At 36.8% G+C, this 22,374-nt stretch overlaps 1 protein-coding gene across 5 annotated transcripts in view; it reads right to left on the bottom strand.

Annotated features, from left to right (window-relative positions):
* Positions 1 to 21,757, bottom strand: part of tcf12 (transcription factor 12) — a 106,186-nt gene extending 84,429 nt beyond the window's left edge. For 2 of the 5 annotated variants that reach the window (XM_052560890.1, XM_052560892.1), the window contains exons 1-3: positions 21,542 to 21,730; positions 20,578 to 20,670; positions 20,061 to 20,133 (exon numbers count right to left, since the gene is read on the bottom strand). In XM_052560890.1, coding sequence (XP_052416850.1) covers positions 20,061 to 20,133; positions 20,578 to 20,649 — 145 coding nt within the window. In that variant the 5' untranslated portion in view covers positions 20,650 to 20,670; positions 21,542 to 21,730. Of the gene's footprint in view, positions 1 to 20,060; positions 20,134 to 20,577; positions 20,743 to 21,541 lie in introns of those variants that run through there. The other 3 variants (XM_052560893.1, XM_052560894.1, XM_052560891.1) reach the window with 3 other exon arrangements.
* Positions 21,758 to 22,374: the final 617 nt, after the last annotated feature.

The following is a 22,374-nucleotide window of genomic DNA, read 5'->3' as shown; positions in this document are numbered from 1 at the left end:
ATGTGAAAGCAGACTGCTGGAGAGGTACTGCCTCCCTCTCTGGCCTCATCAAGAGGGGCGATGAAATCCCAGGACTCTGGAGAGAGAGAGATGACCGCTCGGCTCTCATTAGAGAGACTGATGCCATACAACAGAACTACACTTAGTCATCTGAAATAACATGATAAGACCTGACCGATGGGTGCCACAGCTAAAGGAGGAGGCTTGAAAAAGATTAGGAAGAAAAAAACTATTATAAAACCTCAAAGCTCCAAAACTCTAAAACCGTGATATGCAAAATTACATGGGTGTAGATTTGGCTGTGAATTTAAGGGATAAATATCCACCATTCGATGTATTGTTGAAATTCAGCTAGACAACAATTGGATGAGAGATCTGGCAACTGGTTACACCAAGTGAAGACAGCACAGAATTGACTTTATTCTGCTTTAAATGTCTATATTTTTAATATTTCGGAATAAAACAAAAGGGAGAATGGGGACTACACACATTTCATTCAACAGAGGCCTTAAAATCTAATTTTGGTTATATTTGAAATATAGCCACAATAACAGACTGGTGTGTAAAACTCTCAGAAATATTTTAAAGATTCTATACCGAGAACATTAAATATTTCACATACTTTTGAGAATCCAGCGATTAGTTGTTCCTGATAAGCGCTCATCATCACAGTGATAAACACGATTCTTTCTTCTTTCATGAGGGGGTTTGGCACCCCGGTATCTTTGTTTCCAGGTGGACCGTTAGAGAACGCGACACACACGTCTCCTGGAAATCCTGTAATTCAACCAATCCGATGACGACTTCGAAACTCCTAAAGTGTTTCCACTTTTGTGTCCCATATGCATCAGATGTTCAGTCAGTGGTCCGTGGGCGTGACGTCTAAAGCTGAGATTAGCGATGTGGCCATGGTGCGAAGCGGTGTATACTACGGTTGCCACAACCCAAGACATTGATCAGATGATATATTTCAAGGCATTCTTCTGGTTTATGTATTTAAAACGCTATTATGAGTAGGATTAGTTTCTTTTACACCTCTGTTGCTAATTCCAAAACATCATTTTAAACCTAGTAATGGAGGCTTGAGCCGTTGATAGCAGACTAAAATGCAATATCAATAAAGTTATTAGAGAGAGAGTGAGAGAGCGAGAGATATTACCTCTGTGAGCCTGTGCATCTCTCAAAAGTGTTCGGCAGCAGCGTCTCTAATAGTGAAACTTTAAGTTCACTTTCTTCATGAACGGCGCCATTGTTACCTCGCTTGTGAGAAATGTCATGTAGCTTTTCAGCTGCTAAACTATTTTACTGATAAAACTGAAAGCGCTAACAACATAAGTGCATATGTATCCATTTGTGCAAACTATGTGTGTGTGTCAAGGGAGAGAGAGCAGGAGAAACAGAGAATGTGCTTTACATAACAATAAAACAACATTTTGTGGCAAAACATGGAAATAATATCTCGTTTTTATCTCATTGCTTACTATATTTATTTGTTTGGCCAGTGTTGTTGTGGGCTTTGGTTATTTTGCTGTCGCAAGCTGTAAGGACCTTTGAAATAACTGAAATCATTTGGCGAAGTGATACAGACATGTAATGCGCTCAAGAGCTGCCTCACACACCTTCGAACACTGGTCAGCCAATCAGAGTCAAGCATTCAACGGCCCTGTAGTGTAATCAGTATTACTGTATCATACAGTGCCTAACAAACAGACTAGACTTGGAAACAACTGAGCATTTCATTAACTGTAATCTTTCACCGTGTTTAATAAATTAACTGTAATTTATTAGCATGTCCATGATGTGATTACCACTGTGAGTAATTCCTACAACGTGTGGGAGAATGACCTGGGTTTCTATGAGACAGGTTTGGAGGAAGCTAACTAGACCGCTGATTATTAGTTTTCAGTCTTTTACAGACCCCAAATATGTGCAAGGGATCCCCATCCTAGAATTTAATATATAAGATCCCACATACACTGTGAAAAACTAATAATATATATAACATGTAAAAAAAAAAAGTTCAGTCTATTTCTGACATAAATATTTAGCTTCTATTAGATTATGATATTTTATACTCCCATTAGTATTATACATTTACATGTTTTACTTATTAATTTAAATTGTATGTATTTTAATCAAAATAATAATAATTTATATTGTTTTCCTCTACATATATCCACAGAAAAACATTTTCAGATATACAAATGTTTGACTGAAACTGCAAAAACAGGGTAAAAATTTATAATCCCACCAAGCTGAACACTTATGGGTCACCTTGTATTTCAGTTGTCAAAATTAGTTTTTTTTATTTTCCTCAAACAAAACTGCCAGACTGCACACAGTCCATGTGTTTCGAATCCCTGCGTTACTGAAAAAAACTGGTGAAAAAACATGCAGAATTGGGGGTTTCTGTGCATCTCTATGATTTTAAAAGATCCTCACCAGTGGATATAAATTAAAAACCAAACCTACACTGTTGTTTTTGAGAATATATTGCAGTTTGACAACATAAGAGAAATGCTGGTTGTGTAGAGGCGGTATGAAGCACAGCTGTAGCGACAAGGGACTTTGTCATGGCTGGAAAAGCGTCTTCATTAGACCGGCCTCCTCTATTCCAACTGCAGCGAGTCACGTCATGCTGTCTGTCACACATGGAGGACACTGAAGAATCACACCAACACAACAGCTCCTATGCACACAACAACATGTCACTAAATCTCACACACACACACTTCTGACACATCCATGGCATAGAGATTAAATGATTGTGAGGAGATCAACATGAGAATGGGTCACGGCAGCTTGAAATTATAATTCGAAACATTGTGAAAGCGGGAGGAGGGCTGTAAAGTGCCAGGCCTCATTTTCCTACACGCAAACAAGGAGCTGTTTTGAGATTTTCAACAATCTGGTTATATGCATGAAGGAGACTATTTGACTCTCAAAATAGCCCCACCCTTAAATCTGAAGGGGCGTGTCTCTGAGCTAGATGCCCTGCCTCCATATGAGGGGTTTCCTCTCTTCATCAACATTTCAAATAATATGTCCACTTTAAAAAAAAACTGCTCATCTAAATATACTGTTTGAGTAAAGTATATTAACATATGACTGTTTTACAGAAATTTTTTATACACACACACACACACACATTAAGCCCAACTGTTTTCAGCATTGATAATAAAAATAAATGTTTTTTCAGCACCAAATCAGATTAAATGAGGCGATGTGATTCATTTCTACATCACTAAAAGTAAAGATAAATCACAGTTGAGTTCAAATGTTGAGTCAGTAACTTCTGTACAGGATTCAGTGAGTTTATTCTAGTGAGGGATTTCTTACACCTCTCAAACTAGTCATTTGAGTCTTTCAGATTGACTAAAATGGAGCAGTTCAAAAGAGTCATTCGCTCATGAATCGGAGTAAGCTTGTCACACTGTATATTTATGATTCACTACAAAGAACCAGCTCATTTGCTTTATGAAACGAACTTTACTGGCCCCGTTGCTTTCTAAATTCAGTGTGCAAGGACTACTCGATAGAAAAACATGTTTTATTTCGATACATGCCATTATTTTTCAGTAGTCTGTTTTTTTTTTATTTAATCAAGTACCATTCTGACTGCAGACATTCATTACTGTAAAAAAGGATTTCCTTTGTAGTAGCAATGGAGACTCAAGCAACATCTATAACTCAGACACTTTTCATAATAGCAAGAGTATCACACTTAAAACAACAGCTCACTCAAAAACGAAAATGATCTCATTGGTTACTCAGCTGAAGCAAGAAATATGAGTGTGGGACAACATGAGGATGAGTAAAATGCCTAAGCAGAATATTAGATTTTAGGGTAAACTATTTATTTTTATAAAAGACTAAACCTGATGATGTCTTACAATACTGTGGTGTCCTTTTAACACATTAAGATCTATGATGGATGAAAGCAGCAAAGGGACTCGTATGAAGCAAAATTACACCCCAGTTACTCATTTGCTCCAAAATGCCAATTACCGATTTGGACTGACTCATTTGTGGCCTACATTAGTTTGCATATTCCCAGTCACATACACCGAGTGCCGACAACCAGCACTTATTCTGGCATGCCCTTCAGCCCAGATAGCACACGATATCTGAGATCTTGCCAAACAGAGAAAGGCTATAGAAAACGAACACCAGCCAGATATTTAAAGAGCACTTGATCCCTTTTTGTCTAAAGAATCCTAGATATTAAAAGTGTCTGTGAGCCCTCTTCTTGGTGTGAATGAAATATATATATATATATATATATATATATATATATATATATATATATATATATATATATATATATATATATATATATATATATATATATATATATATATATATATAAATTTTTTAGTTGTGTGTTAGCCAGTTTATCTGTCATTGCTGGGCTACCTCATTTCCCCGGCATGCCCACTGAGCACGCTTCACTCCGCCCCTCAAATTCCTATCAATAAAGAGTGCTACAGCTCATAATGCAGTGCCTTTGAAAAAAGGAAGGGTTTTAAATGTTCCTCTACCTATCTCTCCCTTCCCCCTCCGTTCCATCCAGTGGAGGGGCCGTTAAGGGGTCCGGGCAGCACGGTTGTGCTGGATTTGTCTGGCCATGCCCAGTTCAGATGCATTAATCCAAACTCTCATTCTCTGCAATTTCCACACTTCCTTCCTGTGCTGCGCCCCGCACCATATGTTCCCAATCGCTAACGGAGGAAAGGTGCTTCTTCCTCCAACCTTGAGCCTCATCTGAGGAACTAAGGCACACAAGCCAAATAGATGAGAAATTTATCTTCCTCATAAAAAAGGGCCAGACTGCTGTGGGGCTTGCGGAGTAAATCCAAGAGATTTCCCTTCCTCTAACACATAATTAAATTGAGTTGTGTTAGAGTGCACATTAAACTGCATATCTCTCCCACTTCCTCTCCTCACATTTCATGGGACAATGTGTGGCATTAACTGAACTGAACTGTCGGCTCAAAGCAGCCTGATAGCAAATCAAAACTGTGATGCTTCAGGCTAGGGCTGTCGATCAGTTGAGATTTTTGTATTTGTAGCTGACGGATACCGTTTTTTTTTTTAAATGATGGCCAATGGTCAATGTATATAATAAAATTTAATGGTAGCAAATGATTGCTAAAATTACGTAAGATTTTTCACAACATTTACTCAAGCTACTATAAATATTTGAAAACAGAACCTTAATAGGATATGTAGAAACATGTATGTGTACCAGCTATTTTGCAACTGTTATAAAATGTAACATGATGCAGGTGTAAAAAAAAATCTTGTTTGCATCTATCAAAAAAATTTATAATCTAATGAGAGGTATCTTTGATTTGTAAAATCTTCTGAATTTTCAAAAATATAAGTTACATAAAATAAGTCAGCAACTGTGCTACCATTAAACAAAATTAGGTATGTAACATTTTTATATTTTTGTAATAAGTGGTCTATGCCCACATAGGCTGCATTTATTTGATCAAAAGTACAGTAAATCAGTAAAGTACAGTAAATTGTAAAGATAAAAAAGCTTTCTGGTAAACAAACAAAAATAAATAAATAAAAACAGTAATATTGTGAAATATTGAAAACAGTTGTGCTGCTTAATATTTTTCTGGTAGCCATAATATTAAAAAAATTCTGCATTCTTTGATTAATAGAAAGTCCAAAAAACAGCATTTATTTGTGACAGAACATTTTTTGTAACAATTTCTGACCTCAAACTTTTCAAAAGTATATCAAAAAGTACTTCAAAGCACTTATAAAGGGAATGAGAGAGTGAGAAAGACAGAGGGACATATGTAAAGCGCTCTTTTATCAGACGAGACGTGCCTGTGATTACTGCTGATTCTCAAGCATGCACTGGATGAATCTAACACGCTGTGCACAAAAGGATTACGCTGTCACACCCCCGGGTGCTTGCAATCAAGGCGGTGTTTATTGCATCAGGAAGATTTATTTTTATTGAGCTGCTCATTAGCAGGGTTTAATCAGAGCCCTATCTTATGACTGTTCTAACACTGATATCGCATCACTCATCAGCCAGGCCTGAGAAAAAGCAAACAAACTCAATCCTTCCCCTCGGCAACTCTCAGCCTCTTCTCCATCACATACAAGGACAATAGCATGAATATGAATCAATCATGTAGAGATATGCAATTGCACGTGAATATTACCAGCAAACATACTCTACAAATGCAGGCATGTGCTCAGACACCTAAAGGAAGTTGTTTCTGAGGGAATAGGCCTATATTTCCAGCTGACAAAAGACAAAGAATTTCAAGTTAACAAAATATATATATTTTTTTTAAATGACTAAGGTAGGCAAAGATAAAAATCTTTCACTATTTTATCTGCTATTAAAAAATAAGATCAAAGATACACAATACAAATACAACACATAATATACAAATAAAACAGTGCTTTAATTAAAGGTACAATATTCAGCAGGAGCATTCAATAAATTGATAAACAAATGTAAAATTACACATATAGATTTATTATTATTATTATTATTAAAGAAAAGCAACTGTATTAAATTTCTTCAGTCAAGAGTAGCGAGTAATTTTTCTCTTTGTGATTTGTTGTTTTATTAATAAAGGAATAGTTCACCCAAAAAATAACAATTCTGTCATGTGTCTGTCAGTTCTGTTTCATTTTTACACCTTCATTTACTCACTCAAAAGTTGTTTTAAACCTGAATGAGTTTCTTTCTTCTGCAGAATATAAATGTTATTTTGAAGAACCTGAAAAAGCAGAGTTGCTGGTCCACAGTGACTTTCATAGTAGTTTTCCTACCATCAAATTTAATGGGGACCAGCAACTGTTTGGTTACCCACATTTTTCAAAATATCTTCTTTTTTGTTTTCAGCACAATAAAGAAATAAATACAGTTTTGGAACAACATCTTAGTGAGTAAATAATGACAGAAATTACATTGTAAGGCGAACTATCCCTTTAATGACAGTCGACAGCATGTTTTGTACTGTCCCTTTAAGACCTGCACGCATCTAATATACAGGCCCATATCCGACTTTCTCTCAACTGTTTACTTTCCTTTTAAACATAACCAACTTAGTCTTTATGTAAACACGGTGTGGTTTGACAGTATCAGCACAAAACTAAGTTACTCCAGTAATCAGGAGCTGCTTGACAAGGTTTTTACGATCAAAAATCATCATATCACACACCCCTACATGAAGGAGCAGCAATTAATTACAGAATTTTCAGTTTTGGGTGAACTATGCCTTTAAAACTACAGTTCTATTCCTGTTAACAGAAGTCATGATCACAAGGGCAGATTATAAATAAAAAAAAAAAACGTATTTTTAATAATAATAATAATAATTCATTACATTTATATAGCGCTTTTCTAGGCACTCAAAGCGCTTACATAGTCAGGGGGTATCTCCTCATCCACCACCAGTGTGCAGCATCCACCTGGATGATGATGGATTTTTTGAGCAGTTCCTTGCACAATGATATGTTATGACATACAAAACACTTTTACCACATTGAAAATTTGTAAACGAATACATTTTGATGTTTGCATTACATAACCAGCTCCATACGTACGGCTTTTCTGATAGTAAACTTGCTCAGTAGCTCACCTGGTACAACACTGCATTTGGGTACATTCGATTTAAGTTCGACTAAAACTGAAGGCTCTTTCAGTGCCACTGATTTCACTATGAATGTGTTGGGAAACATGGAGAAGCAATTTAACATCTTTTTGCAGAAACATCCCCAAACATACATTTTTCCAATAAGCTTGGTTTGAGGAATATGCTCAGTAATGGCAATAATGAAACCAAATAAGTTAACCCCTTATTCTCGCACCATGTATCAGGGTAAGCCGTCACAGAAGGGCACTCAGACCTCATTTTCTCATGGGGTCCGCTGGAGGAGCAGAGGGTTGTGCTAGGGCTGGCAGGGCAGGAGCATGGCCTCATACCTCTCCTGTCCTCCACAAGAACACCAGCATCCCCGAGTCATCCTTCTTCACGTCAGAACAGAGTCAAGGGTACTCCGACATAAAGAAAAACACTTATCCGCCCATGAAGAGGAATAAAAGGAAACGACAGAACAATATTAATGATGTAATAAACTGACTGATAGCCAATAGGAGCTTATGACCGCTGCCCTCAGAGAACCCATCTGTCACTGGGAGAACCGAGCCAACATAACACATGTTAGCTTTCTATCGATTAACTCTCTCTGGCCCTGAGCGGGTGAAAACACACTGAGACTTAATCGCAAGGTAAAGAGAAGTGTCTCGGTGCTGCCAAGAGCACTTCGGCCCACTATCACAATCTTTCCCGACAACCACGAACCCACAGAGCATTTATCATCATTATGACTGGAAGCCATGGCTCTGGAAGCCGAATCAAGCATCGGTTTTGAGCTACCGAGCGAAATAGGGCTAAAGCAGAAATCCACAAACAGAATAATATTATTACAGTCCATTCAATTTGACACTAGGGCTTGTAAATGTGACAATTTCCATCCAATAAATGGAAGAACGTCATCACAGTAATTACCGCGGTAACAAACAAGCGCAAGGCTCCACAATGCAAATCGGAGAGCTTTGCAAAAGCTTTAGCCGGAGTACATCATCTTTAATTTATTACTCCAAATCCTTCAAAAGACAAATTAAAAACGAGGAACAAATCAGTGGTACACACTAATCCTCAAGTCTTTTTCAAGAGAAGAGATTGAACTTCAATTTGATTGGTATTTTGCACAGTAGGATAGAGAAGAGGGGGGAAAAAAATCATTTCAGACTCCAGTCCTAAAAATACCAAGCCACGTTACATGCAAATTGCGTTTGCGGTTGAATCTATACATAGAGAGAGGTTGAGCTGGCTACTACGGGGGATTAGGACCCACACTGTGTGTTTCTCACCATCAGCGTTTTGTGTATCTAAAATGGAAATCCTGATAGAAGTATCAGGGCGCAGGGCACGTACAGCCCGGCACTCGCTCTCCGACTCTGCCCATCACACGCAGTGAGTTTGGAGTGCATATTGGTGACCCTATCAATAGCGCTATGCTCTTTACGTGACGAACTAGGTGTTTATTGACCGAGTGCGAGTCGGCGTGAAGGAGCATCTTATTTTGGCCCACTTCACCACCTGCACAGCAAGGCTGGGCCTGGCCAAACCACTCGAAGACGGCTCTTGTCGCTCAAAGAGGTCAAAGTTTTTCAGTGATCATGCGAGGGGTGAAGAAGTAATGTTTAAAGTTTAATGAACAGAGAAGATGAGGAGTAGCCTTGAACACAACACAATCCTCTTGCACTCTGAACCACAGTGATGCAGAAGACACTTATTTTAGTGGCTGATAAAAAGCTTTGAATAATGGTGTGGGAAATAATAAATACCAGCAATGACGCACATTTTAAATGCACAGAAAAATACATTCATAGATCTATAATAGAATAAATGTAAACTGACAGTTCACAGGCTGAACTAGAACCTGCATTACCTGCGCAAGCTTCACAACTACTGGGTCTGAAATTCAATGGAAAAAAAAAGACCTGATACTTTCTCATTTTCAACAAGGATTTTTTTTTTTTCAAAGAGGACACATAACTTCAATCCCTGTGGATCATGCTGAGTGGACCAAATGGGCCAGTTCATACACTCAGCACTGTGCCATCTCCTCGGAGAGCTCAGAAAACCACAGGGACACTGAGAGATCAAAAAGGTCATTATGCACCCACTCATGCCAAATATCTGCTCTCTTATTCCCCGTCGAAGTCTGCTCACTCTCTGAAGCATTCCTGCTGGTGCACCTCGGGCCAGGCAGAGTGTGAACGGCTCCAGGCTGTTGGAGCATCAGAGCAAGATGACCCTCAGAATAGGAGTTAACAGAACAAAAACTGGGATATATTATGATTCTCTCTTTCTCAAACACACACACACATTAAATTTAAAAAGCTCACTGGAGCATACACTTTAAAAAGTACCATATTGTCCCGAATATAAGACAATGTTGTTTTCTTGGAAATACATCTGCAAAAACGCTAGACTTTGACATGTCAATAATACACCCACGACAATAGGTGGCAGCAAAAACACACAAAACGAGTGTGCCATGAAATACCTAATGTGATTATTGTTGTTACATTTTACCAGTAGGCTATTTATCATACTTTCAAAACAAAAATTTGAATAGGAGAAATACGCAATATGAAAATAATGTATGTGTTTTGCAGAGAGAGAGAAAAAAAAAACAAGATTTGGTTTTCAATAAGCCTTTTTCCTAAAGGTACATCTGAAAAAAGGGGGGTCGTCTTCTAATCAGGGTCGTCTTATTTTTGGGTCAATACGGTAATTCAGTGGCTTTTTAAATAACACAATAATAAAAAGTTATACTGCCTAATACATGCCAAAATAAACACAAAAAAAACACCCAACAGTTAATTCTGACTGAAATTACATCTAATATTTAAGTGTATTTAATTACGAAATTAAGTGTATTTAATCACGAAATTAGCATTTGACTATCATATTACATTTTTAAGATACTTTAAAGCTGTGTTACATTTCAATCTAAATAGAGAAATTATACTGGTCAATTTTCAGAACTACATTTATTACTTTACAATTATTCCATATGAATATTCTTCATCTGTAACAACAACCAAAGAAATTGAAGTGGGACACAATTAATGTACATGTGAAAAAGAGAGGAAAACATGCTTTTCCAGCATGTCTATCTTTTATTTTTTGCTATGGATTTTTTTTAGGAGATGAAATGTTGAAATTAAGTGATTGTGTTTTTGCACAGGATTAATATAAAGGGAGCGGTGTTAGTCTGTTATCATGTGTGTATATATATATATATATATATATATATATATATATATATATATATATATATATATATATATATTTTTTTTTTTTTTGTGGATTCATTTTATTGGCAATTTTTGAGACCCCCTTCTTGAATCAGGCATGCATTTTTTACTCTACAAATAAATGCAGTTTTGCTGAGCGGAAGAGACTTCTTTTAAAACATAAAAAAATATTACAGATCCCAGGCTGAACACTATGTGTGAATGCTATAATGGATGTATTAACAGAGCTGTTGTAATTATTATTATCCTTATTATTGTTTTATTTTATAGAACAACAGTAAACTTACAATAATAACATTTATTAATGTTGATGGAGTTTTTCTCAGCTCTAATTTTAGCAGAAACCCACAGGAAGACCTCAGGCTCAGTCCTTCTTTTTGTTGACAACAGTAGATTTATAAAAGATTTTCATAACGAATATGGGGAAACGTTTGTTGCAAGTATCACATTGTCATATGCCTTGTAAAAATTCAAAAAATTTTACTAAGTGACTGACGAAATACACTATTTCTGTGCAGATATTCCTCACGCTTTGGACTTTGAACCCTGGTGCAGCAAGGTCATGCAGCACTGTTTGAATAGATGTTAAGTTATTGTATTAGGAAACACAATGTTCTGCAGTTTATTTAATTGTTTAAGGGCATTTTGTGATTTCTGTCATGCAGTAATCAGCAACAACCACCCCTTCCACTTCTCATCGAAAACATGCGATGCAGTACTAAACAGTCTCTTGCTGTCGATGCTTGTTATGATTTTTGAGTATTTCTCAGACACTTTTAAAAGCTTCCACACTGCGAACATATTTGTTACATTAGTGCGTGCCTCTATTTGATCGCGTCACATCATTGTTTGGTACAATTTATTAAATCTTTTTGCTTATAATTTGGGTTGCCGAACATTTTGGTGCATCCCTAACGGAAAGTGTGACAAATAATGAAAAGAACAAGATGATTCTGAGTGTAACAACAATTCAGCATCACGGTTCTGAAATAAGTGCTGTTTAGATTAGCACTGATGGGCATGTAGGGAGACATTATGGATGCACCTGCAAAATATTTCAGGTACCTCTGTGAGTCCAGGGCAAATACTTTAAAATTGAATTCTGAGGTATGGTTTAAGCTTGCAGTGCCCTAATCTTGTTTCCACATACAGTAGGACTTGGGTCAGATATGTAATGAAATTGGAATGTGATGGAAAGTTGATCTCTCATAAAGAAAGGATGATATGTCTCCGCCCACAGGCCTTCAGCTCTGACTGAGATTAATAACTCCAGGGATTTCCCCCTCAATATCAAAACCCCCTTTCACAGTTACTCATAACTGCCCAAATAAAACAGCGGTTCAGAATTTTACAACCTGGTCTCTTGCCGACTTTAAAAGTTGTTGCAATGCAAGCCTTTTAATTTGCTAACGACACAAATAGGCTATTATGAGTTTGTTGCATCTGATGATGAACGAAGAAGGTATGGGTAAAGTTAAAGACATCTTTAGCTAAGACTCTCACCTTCAGCTCAATGACTGCTGGAGCAGTGACATTAGCATGAGCTCATGTGTGGATGAGCAAATCACTGGTGGATACAGCTATGACTGTCAACACACATTCTCCACTCACTCGCTCGCAAACATTAAATAACAAAGATATAGTCAAACGAGTTTCACCCATTCCCTCCAACTCCCTGTCTGCTGTTGTGACCACCACATAAAGCCTCTCTGTAGTACTTGCAGTGCCAAGTCAATTTGGTAAGTCAATTTTGGGCACTTGTTGAGAACACAGCCAATCAGACCTATTTAAGTTATTCAGAGTGTGCCTAATGCCTGTCAAAACACCAGGGTTTTTGTTTTGCACAAGCTCACTGACTGAGTTCCGGACACTTATACCCTTATTACAATGCCAACAAAGTATAAATACGACATAAATATATGATGGATTATGCAGTGTAGCAAGCTTCATTGATTGTAACAGAATTCTGCTAGAGTGCAGAACCCAATTAGTGAGCTCACACTCAACTGAGGTGATTGACAGCTTTAGTGATTATAAGGGGACTGGACTTAACTGGCTTTGTTAATAGTCTATTCTCAATTTAAATAAACATTTCTGTTTTAAAATACAGAATTAACAAGATTTTATTTATAGGCAATATATTACGATACAAAAAAGAACATAAGAACATTAATATGGTCACAATGATTAAAGTGTTGGTGTTACATGGTGTTATTCAGAATGACTCTCTGCCAATGCTTCAGTTTGAGGTCTAAATTTAAAAGAGAACTGGAAGCTGCTGGGACCCAGTACACCCACAACAAAGGATTACAATCAAAAAAATATAGCTGCAAGCAGCGATGACGGGCCCAAGCCATCAGTGCAAAGCCTCCCTGGTGGCATCAGTAAAACTGTGCACAGCGGGCACATGCATTTACAGTAACCCTCTGTCAGTCTGGTTTTAAGGGATACAGCAATGAAAGGGCTACTCTATAACTTTAAGACTGTGATACACACACAGATAAAAAAACTATTTTAGTCCATGTTAGTTAATGCATTAACTAATGTTAACAAATGAGACCTTATTGAAAAGTGTTACCAAAGCCTTCAATTATCTAAGCTAATTATTATTTTTTTTATACTGTTACTTTTTTCAGTTAGGTTATGTAAATTCAGATAAATGTCATGTCACAGGATGTCATAGGTCAGTATCAAATCAGTGTCAAATTTTTATTTGAAGCACAAACATTTATAATTGTATGTATCTTTAGATCTTTTTAATGTTATTAACATAATTATTAACCTAATTAAATAAAATTATGTTGTCTGTCAGTGCAATTCAACAATTCAATTGATTCTAGGACTTTTTTGTCCCTAAAACAGACAGAAAAGAATAAGGCCCAAGAGATTTCTTAGGCTGTAATACAGACAAAATCACAGATGAATACTTGAATACTTTAAACTATCAACAATTTAAATACACCCTTACTCTCTCTCTCTCTCACCCTCCAACCCACCCCCATACGCAACACATATACATACACACACCCTTAGAGATAGAGATCAGATGTCTGATAGTTTAAATTTTTTCTGTATTATACAGAATGCATTAATGCTTTGTACAGAACAAACACATTTTTAAATGATACGATGAAAAAAAAATAGGCCTTTTTGAATTTCATTCAAATTATTTCTGCAGATTTTTTCAGGTGGGGTAAAATCACAATTTTTAAGTAACTAAACTCAGCTTCATTGTTTGTAGAGCGAGACATACACAGATAATTTACACATATGCCTACTTTGATTTGACTGGCCACCTCAGTTATTTTGACACTGACGAGTGCAGTTAGAGGCTGAGGCTTTGATCTGAAATGCCAAGTATGTGACTGAATAGTATTTATAGGTCTTTACAGACTGTGTGACTATGAGAAGTTATTTCCTCAAAATGTACGTCAGTATGCAGTTTTCTCTATTGCTCGCTTGCCAGCGGTTATCCCTCTGGGTGATATCAAAGTAGCCAAATTCCAGTTGTCCGGCTTGATGAGAACAATATATGTACTGAGTATAGTGACAATAGGAAAAACGAACCCCCACAGTTTTGTCAAAAGGTGGCGCTACAGAGTGCTTCCTCCACACCCATTTATGAGCTTTTGCCATTGTCTAACTATCATTAATACTGATGTGTGTGTTGAGTTTCATGAAATTCTAAACATTTCATCTGCCTCAAAGACACAGGAGACAAATGTTAAAGTTTGACGCGTTGCCATGGTTACAGTATTTGAGATATCACTTATCCCTTCCCAGTTTTGCATCTGGCGTGTTTTAACATTATTCCGATGAAGTGTGGAGCAAATAAAGTAAAAATTAGATGCTGAATTCAAAGGATTTTGAAACTTCCTGCTGCCAGGTGGTGGCACTAACATTTTCAGCCACATCTTTGTGATTGCCCTCATACAGCGAAAAAAACGCTGGAGTTTAATCAAAATCAGACAATGTGTTCAACAGTTATTAGACACTTACTGTTTCTCATTTCTCGCCATAAATTCATCACCTCGCCATGGCCAAACCGTTCTAGATATCAAAAATCTATTTTTTAGATATTTTTAAGATATTTATATAAAATAAACAGAATATGGACCCACTTTATATTAACTGGCCTTAACTACTACGTACTTACATTTTAATTAATAATTTATTACAATTTGCTTATTCTGTACATACATGTTTTTACATTGTACTTATATTTTTTTTTAAAAACGACATGTAATTACATCTGTATTTAATTTCTGTAATTACATTTATAATTACACTGCTGACCCATACTTTACACCTTAACCCACCCTTAAACTTACCCATACCTCCAACCCTCTCCCTATCCTTACCCCTATCCCACCTCAATAGCAGCAAAAGTGTTTTAAAATACAATATGAACACAATAAGTACATTGTACTTATATTTTTATGTAAGTACATAGTAGTTAAGGCCACCTAATATAAAGTGGGACCCAGAATATTATAACCAACGTGTGTGTACATTTTAAAGAATTTATGAGCACCCACAAAAAAGCCCTGAATAATCTAAAAAAAAAAATCCTTAGGGGATCAATAGGGCCCTGCCTTAGTGTCTTGGGCTCCAAAAAAAAAAAGAAGAAGAACTGCAAAACTATGCAAATAGCATAAGCTAATCGTATGGCTTAAATGACTTAGGCTGCTTTTCCAGGCATTTATTAAGGTTAGTTAAAAACTGCACAGGTTTCTTAACAGAACTTACTGTTGCTTTTGGATAAACTGGAAAGCTTGTGGGAACTTAAAAATCTTAATAAAAACTCATAAATAAAAAAACTAAAAAAATAAAAAACTTGTCACAAAGCACAAAAGAAACCAACGTCTAGAAATACCATGCATTATTTTACTGTTGTCATTATTTTGTCGTAACTTCCAATGACACACCTGAGACATCGTGCAGACTGCTCCACGACAGATGTGAAAGTTTACAACATCTCTCCTTTGTTTCAAACACAGCTGTCCTCCACAAGACACTTATTTATTCATCACAGCCAGAATAAACTCAGCTTTCTCAAATATAGTGAAAGAATAACCATAATCTAAATATGCCCTAGTTTAATTTCCATTCTTTTAACTCACATCAAACTGGTTGTTTTTTTCCCTCTAAAATCCAAATCAATCACCAAAAATGCCAACAAATCCGCTGTTAGGGGGAGATTTGCTGAAAGGCTGGAAAAGATGCACACGCCGTGCCAAGTAACCTGCCTTCAAAGGGCCTTGATCGCTATGGCAACAGCATGATCTTCCATAACCAAGCCATGAGGTGACCTGAGATACATACATGAGATGTCCAAAAAACCCTCCCAGAATTCTTCCTGCCGTGGCGGCACCAGCCTGCCAGAGGAAGCCACTGCTCCGACAGCATCATATGCACAACGTGGCCCAATGGTCCACAGAGCAAGCAGCAGGTTAGCTAAAAATAAACAGCCTCCTGCCAAAGAGATGGGGACCTTCACTAAAACACACTGAGCTTTTGTAAGACTATTTTGAAAAAAACTAAAATTATATACTGCTGCAACATAATAGCATATTTTCCCACAAGTTATTAGGGGTGCAACGGATCATTCATGTAAGTGCTGCAGTCTTAGACCCACCGCAAATACTGTCAGTAGTAGAGATGCGTGATGACAATCCTAAGTTTGGTACTGATCTACATCCAAGCTCTCCAATGGTTTGTCTGTATGTGTATTCAGAGCCAATGAGCAACGGACTTTCATGATAATAAAATACTGCATTAATGTGCAATAAAATAATTGAAGGCGTTAATCAATTAATGCGCTAACATGATAATAACGTGTTAACTTGCCCAGCAAAGTTAACGCGCCATTATCGTTGCCAAGTACTATATATATATATATTAGTGCTGAACAATAAATTCTATGTATTTATCATGTGCATATTGCCAGTAAAGCCGGTTCTCTGATTAGTAGTAAATCTCCAGCACGTGCTTTCAGATGGAGCAGCATTTACTACACAGAGCCGTTGTTGAAAGTATGAGAAAAAAAAAGTGAAAAAGCAAAACTTTTTTTTTTCTTGCATCATTTCATACATATAAGAAAAATGTAGAAAATCATGTAAGACTCTGTAAGTTAAATCTAGCAAGCTTGGTGTTAAGACTGAATGTTTTCTCAAAAAGAAAGGGTGGATTAAAACAAATAATAAAAAAAGAGATATGAATATAGAAACATCAGAAACAGAAGCTGGCTGAGGGAGTCTCAGGAGACAATGGCTTCCGGAGTTCAGAAACATAACAGGTTCGTTTCTTTACCCGAAACTACTGAAAGCCAGTTTGGTGGTTATAGATGTGGAGCGGTTTAAAAATAATAATCCATTCTGAAACAAACGCATGCTTAAATGGGAGCGACTCCGTCATTGTTTTAAACAAAACTCACAGAATCCGCTGAGAAGCCTTTGATGATAAGCTGTGCTCAAGTGAGGTTTTGTCACCTTTAATATCTTCATTATACAGCAGGGCAGTTTTATTTTCCTTGCCAGAAATTATCTTCATATTTGAGGCTTTTTCTGAGTTCAGAGACTTTTTACAGAGAGGATATAAAACTCTGAATACTAATCATACAGATTCTTTCCCTCTCATTAATTATTAATCAGTAGATAAAGCCTTTTTCTAATCCACAGACAATAAGGACAGTGATGTCTGAGGTTTCCTCGCAGCTCACTCTCTGAGGATGACTTCAGGTACAAGTTCAAAAGCTCAGAGCGAAGCCACACTACAGACAGCTTTGTTGACAAAGCAAGAAAAAAAAAAAGACTCAGGGAATCTAAAATATAAATGAATAAATCCAGAATTTTCTCTTATTTTATTCAACAACTTAAATCAACAAGAAGTAGTGAACTCGGACTTGACCAAGGAATTTTCATATTTAAATTTTGTAACCGATAATCCAGACACTACGGTTCAAAATGTTTTAAATGTTTTTGAAAAAAATCTCTTATTACTCACCAAGCTTAATAATTGATCAAAACTAAATTTCTAATAACTTTTTCCTATTTTAACATATTTTAAAATGTCATTTATTCCAGTGAGAGCAAAGAAATTTAGATTTTGCTGCACGAAAATTACCTATTATCGCTAATGCTGACAACAGTAGTGCTGCTTAATATTTGTGTGGAAAACATGACCTTTTCATATTCAGGAAATAGTTCAAAAGAACAGCATTAATTTGAAAACAGAAGTCATTTTTAACAGTATAAATGTATTTATTGTCACTCTTGATCAGTCTAATGAAAAAAAAAACTGAATAAAAGGATGAATTTCTTAAAAACTTTTTTTTCATTCAATTTATGAACTGATCTGACATGCAATTAACTGAACTGTTGCCTCACACGAAGAGGCACTGGGTGGGGTCTAACAGAGGAAGAGTTGTGTTTGCAGAAATATCCTCCGATGGCACTAGTCCACTGTTGTTTTAAATGCTTCTTGGTGGGTCTGTTTCAACTTTCTAGAAAAAGCCAAGGACATTTATCTTTGCACAGCACCTCATGCCTGTACAACAGCGGTTACGACATGAGAAATAACAGTGTTGGAGACAACAAAAGAGAATTTTGTTATCAGACAGGTGATACATGCCTCGCAGAGCTGTGGATGAAACGCAGGGCATATCACAGCATTCCCACACAAGGGCTGCTCTTTACAAAGGTCTGACAGACTAGTGAGAAACATGACCAAACCCTTAGCACACATTTCCATCGTCAAAACCTTCTAATAAACATATGGATATTTTAAGAGAATATTGCAGATTCAATACAAGTTAAGCTGAATCAACATCATTTGGAGTACCAAGTTGATTTTCATTTATAAAAATTTAAAAATGAAAAAATTCAAGTCCCCTATTTTATGTTTTTTTCATTGTTTTTTTAAGAAAGCAAACATCAAGGTTATAGTGATGCACTCATAATGGAAGTTTTTTAGGACTCCTCTGTTAAAACTTGTGTATTATTAGTTATACCGTTAGTAAGTGAAACTAAAATCATGTTAACACACATATTGTTCACATTTTTGTTGCTATGCCATTGAAACAGGAATTATTTTAACACTTTCAAATGGACCCATTCACTTCCATTGTAAATGCCTCACTGTAACCCTGCTTTTTTTATTAAGTAAGAAAAGAAAATGAGAGACAAGTTAAATATTTTTTGTGGTAATCAACACAAATGCTGTAATGAATTTGGAATATTACTTTACATTCTTTATTCTAAAACAGGACTGCTAGTCTAGTTTGGGAATCAGAGATTCACCTAGTTTCACCTGATCTGGGTCACCTGATAATAATTTTATTGAACTATCTAGCATAGATGGATGCAGCAAAATGGCTTCTCCCTACTATCTTGATGCTCCGCACACACAAATCTCTGCCGGTGCTTGAAACAACGCCCCACAGCGTTTCCAAACCACCTCTGAAACAAGTTGTAAGGAGCAACAAACTAACAAGAGATGTACTTATCACATTTAGCATCACAGCACATCAAAGCCAAAGACTAATTACAAGATCACATGTCTGTAAACTTTTCATTTATTACTGTTGGCTGATGCTAGCCAACAAAGTCAGGTTATTTTACAAAACATTCTGAAAAGTTTTACAAAAGCGTCTTGCATTCTCAGCTCTGCTGCTATTCAGTAATCCACTAAAAGAGTCATCTAGATAGCAGATGAGTGCAACAAGGGCTCTGCTTTGTTGCTTTACATAAAACAAGCATTGAGATGGAATAGTGCTTGATTGTCTCCTTCATCCATGGCACATTAGACACTGGATGATCTTTACAGAAACGTGTAGTCACCTATGAAAGGATTCATATATAAACAGGAACTCTATCAAAAAGTAAAATTTTAATGTGAAATCTAAGGAAAGCAATGATGCAAGCATGTATGTAAACTATGTATGAAAAATTTTTACTAACAGCGGATGTATCTAATTTCAAAGGCCACTACTGGCATTACTGAACTCTTCTCTACACACTCCTTGTTAATCAAAAAAATAAAATCAAAAAACACCTTGAGATGGAATTCATGACTAAAATCAACAGCAAAAAGACTTTATTGAGAATCAAGAGAAGGTGACTGGACAGCAGGAGAGGAAGACAATCTGTCATTAAAGGATTTCCACAGGAAGTCCTACCTGATGTGCTGAACTGGCTGCTTCCAAGAGTGGTCGGCCTGTTTTTTCCACTGTTTACTGGTGGGGAAAACATCTATTGGAAGACACACAAACATTTCTCTGAAATACTGTGGTACTAACATTACTCAAAGAGTGTCTCATGCTTAATGAACACACACACACACACACACACACACTCACACACACAAACAAGTGCATGTTTCATATATTACATATTCTAAACTATTTAAAAATGCATATATATATATATATATATATATATATATATATATATATATATATATATATATATATATATATATATATATATATATATATTATAAATACACACACACACACACGCGCGCGCGCACATGTGTCTTATGTGTCATATAATTGGGAGAAAAATAAATAAATATTAAAAACATAAAAAAAGTAATACTTCAACTTAATGCATATCTTACAAGTGAGTGACTGAACCAATGACAACAGCTGGAAGAGAGTCCTGAAGAAGTCAAATAAGTGATGAATGTCTTACCGCGCTGAAATCCAGCAGATCACTCAGCTCCTTATCCGTCCCGATAGCGGCGATCCGCTGCTGAGGGTTCATCCTTACGATCCTTTTCTAAATCTACAAAACACAAACATCATTCCCCTCAATCTGAGAGCCTGATGTGCGCTGAAGCTTCATGCTAGCCAGCACAGCTTATGCAAATGAGATCGGCGAACATCCGCAGCTTGACATTTGCGAAACATCCCCATCTCCAGTCCTTCAGCAGAAATAACTTTGCGCTCTTCCAAAACCTTGCGGGCTATCGGAGGACCTGTTTGTCCTTGATCGAAACCTGTGTTATCCATTAAATAGAAATAAATAAATAAAAATCTCCCCTCCCCAGCCTCGTATTACTGACAGTTTCAGACGAGGTTACGGAATTTCTTTGGGTAAACAACAGCAATCGCATCCCATGAGGTGACACAATGCAAACAGGGTTTTATTCTAACGTTAGAGAGCAGGTCTAATCGGGTTTTTGGGATGACCACACGTGGACATGTTGAGAAAGACCCTGTGCTCGACGGTGTCACACACATGGACCCGCAGCATCATTTTTCAACTGCATGTGTTTGATTCTTCAGTGTATCAAAAGTCACGAGCGTACAATGAACGCTCACGCGCTGTCAAAACATCAGCCGCTACACACTTTTGTTTTTGCATTACAGGAGAATTGATACTTACAAACAACGCCGCTGCTATTGTTGTTGTTCGCTAATTGCCAGTTAACCTATTCATTATAATGGTGCGAGCATGAAACGATTAAGCGAAAACCGGCCAGTAGCACTGAATGACACATTTTAACGTGGAGAATGAACAGCGAGGTGTCAAGCTGAAAATGTTAAAGCGAAAAGCCGACACCTTCCGCTCCACATCGGCTCCCGTCTTTTCTTCTATCCCAACTTCTTTCACCCAGTCCGAGACCTCTCACAAACTCTGTGCATTATTTTACCTGTTTCGTTGTCAAAATCCAACTAGGGCGATCGGGTGTACCAGTGACGGCGTAGGTGTCCTTGTTTCGCGTCGGAAAGATAATGAAATCGGTTTGTTTTGCGACTGTATATTGCAAATATCCACTATGTAACTTGTGAGTTTCCCTTAGGCAGACATTTTTTGCTTGGCGATAACCGAAGCACGACGATGACGTCTGAAATCGTGTTCTTCCGCCAGCGCGTAGACTTGACTGTTCTTCAGCGGCGCGGAGGAATATCATGTGTGGCGAATCATAAAGCCTGACACACAACCTTGCTAGGGGAGTAAAGGACCACTGGAGCACCTCCTAAAGTCAGTTTGGTTTACCTCCCAACTCAACTCACTCCACGTAAATGTGGGCTTCGTTTGTTATGTGTATTATTAGTATTGGGAGAAACTGAGCATATTTAAAGAGTGTAATACATAATTTTAGCTCTATTAAGTGTTCTGCTGGAACAAGTGCAGTAGCATAAATGCGCTGGAGACTGTATGAAGTGCAAATTCTCTCAAAAACTATGCTATATTGCTATTCTTCCTTTCAAACTGTATATAAGTAGACCACACTACTTTAATTGTTTTCCTTCCTTCATCCTTAGAACTGGATTTTTTTTTTTTTTTTTTGTTTTTTTTTTAATTTGCCAAAGCAACCACTGAAACATCAAGAACAGGCTACAGTGCAACAACATGAAATAATAGTGCTATATGCATATAGGTTGATATGATTTATTGAATTATGAAAAATAGTAAAAAGTAAAAACTATTATGCTTGAAATAATTCGGAATTGTTGCTTTTGTTCTTTTTTTGACTCGTGA

Source organism: Carassius gibelio, chromosome B7 (genome assembly GCF_023724105.1).
Source record: "Carassius gibelio isolate Cgi1373 ecotype wild population from Czech Republic chromosome B7, carGib1.2-hapl.c, whole genome shotgun sequence".
NCBI classification, from domain to species: domain Eukaryota; kingdom Metazoa; phylum Chordata; class Actinopteri; order Cypriniformes; family Cyprinidae; genus Carassius; species Carassius gibelio.
This window is presented reverse-complemented; position numbering and strand designations above follow the sequence as displayed.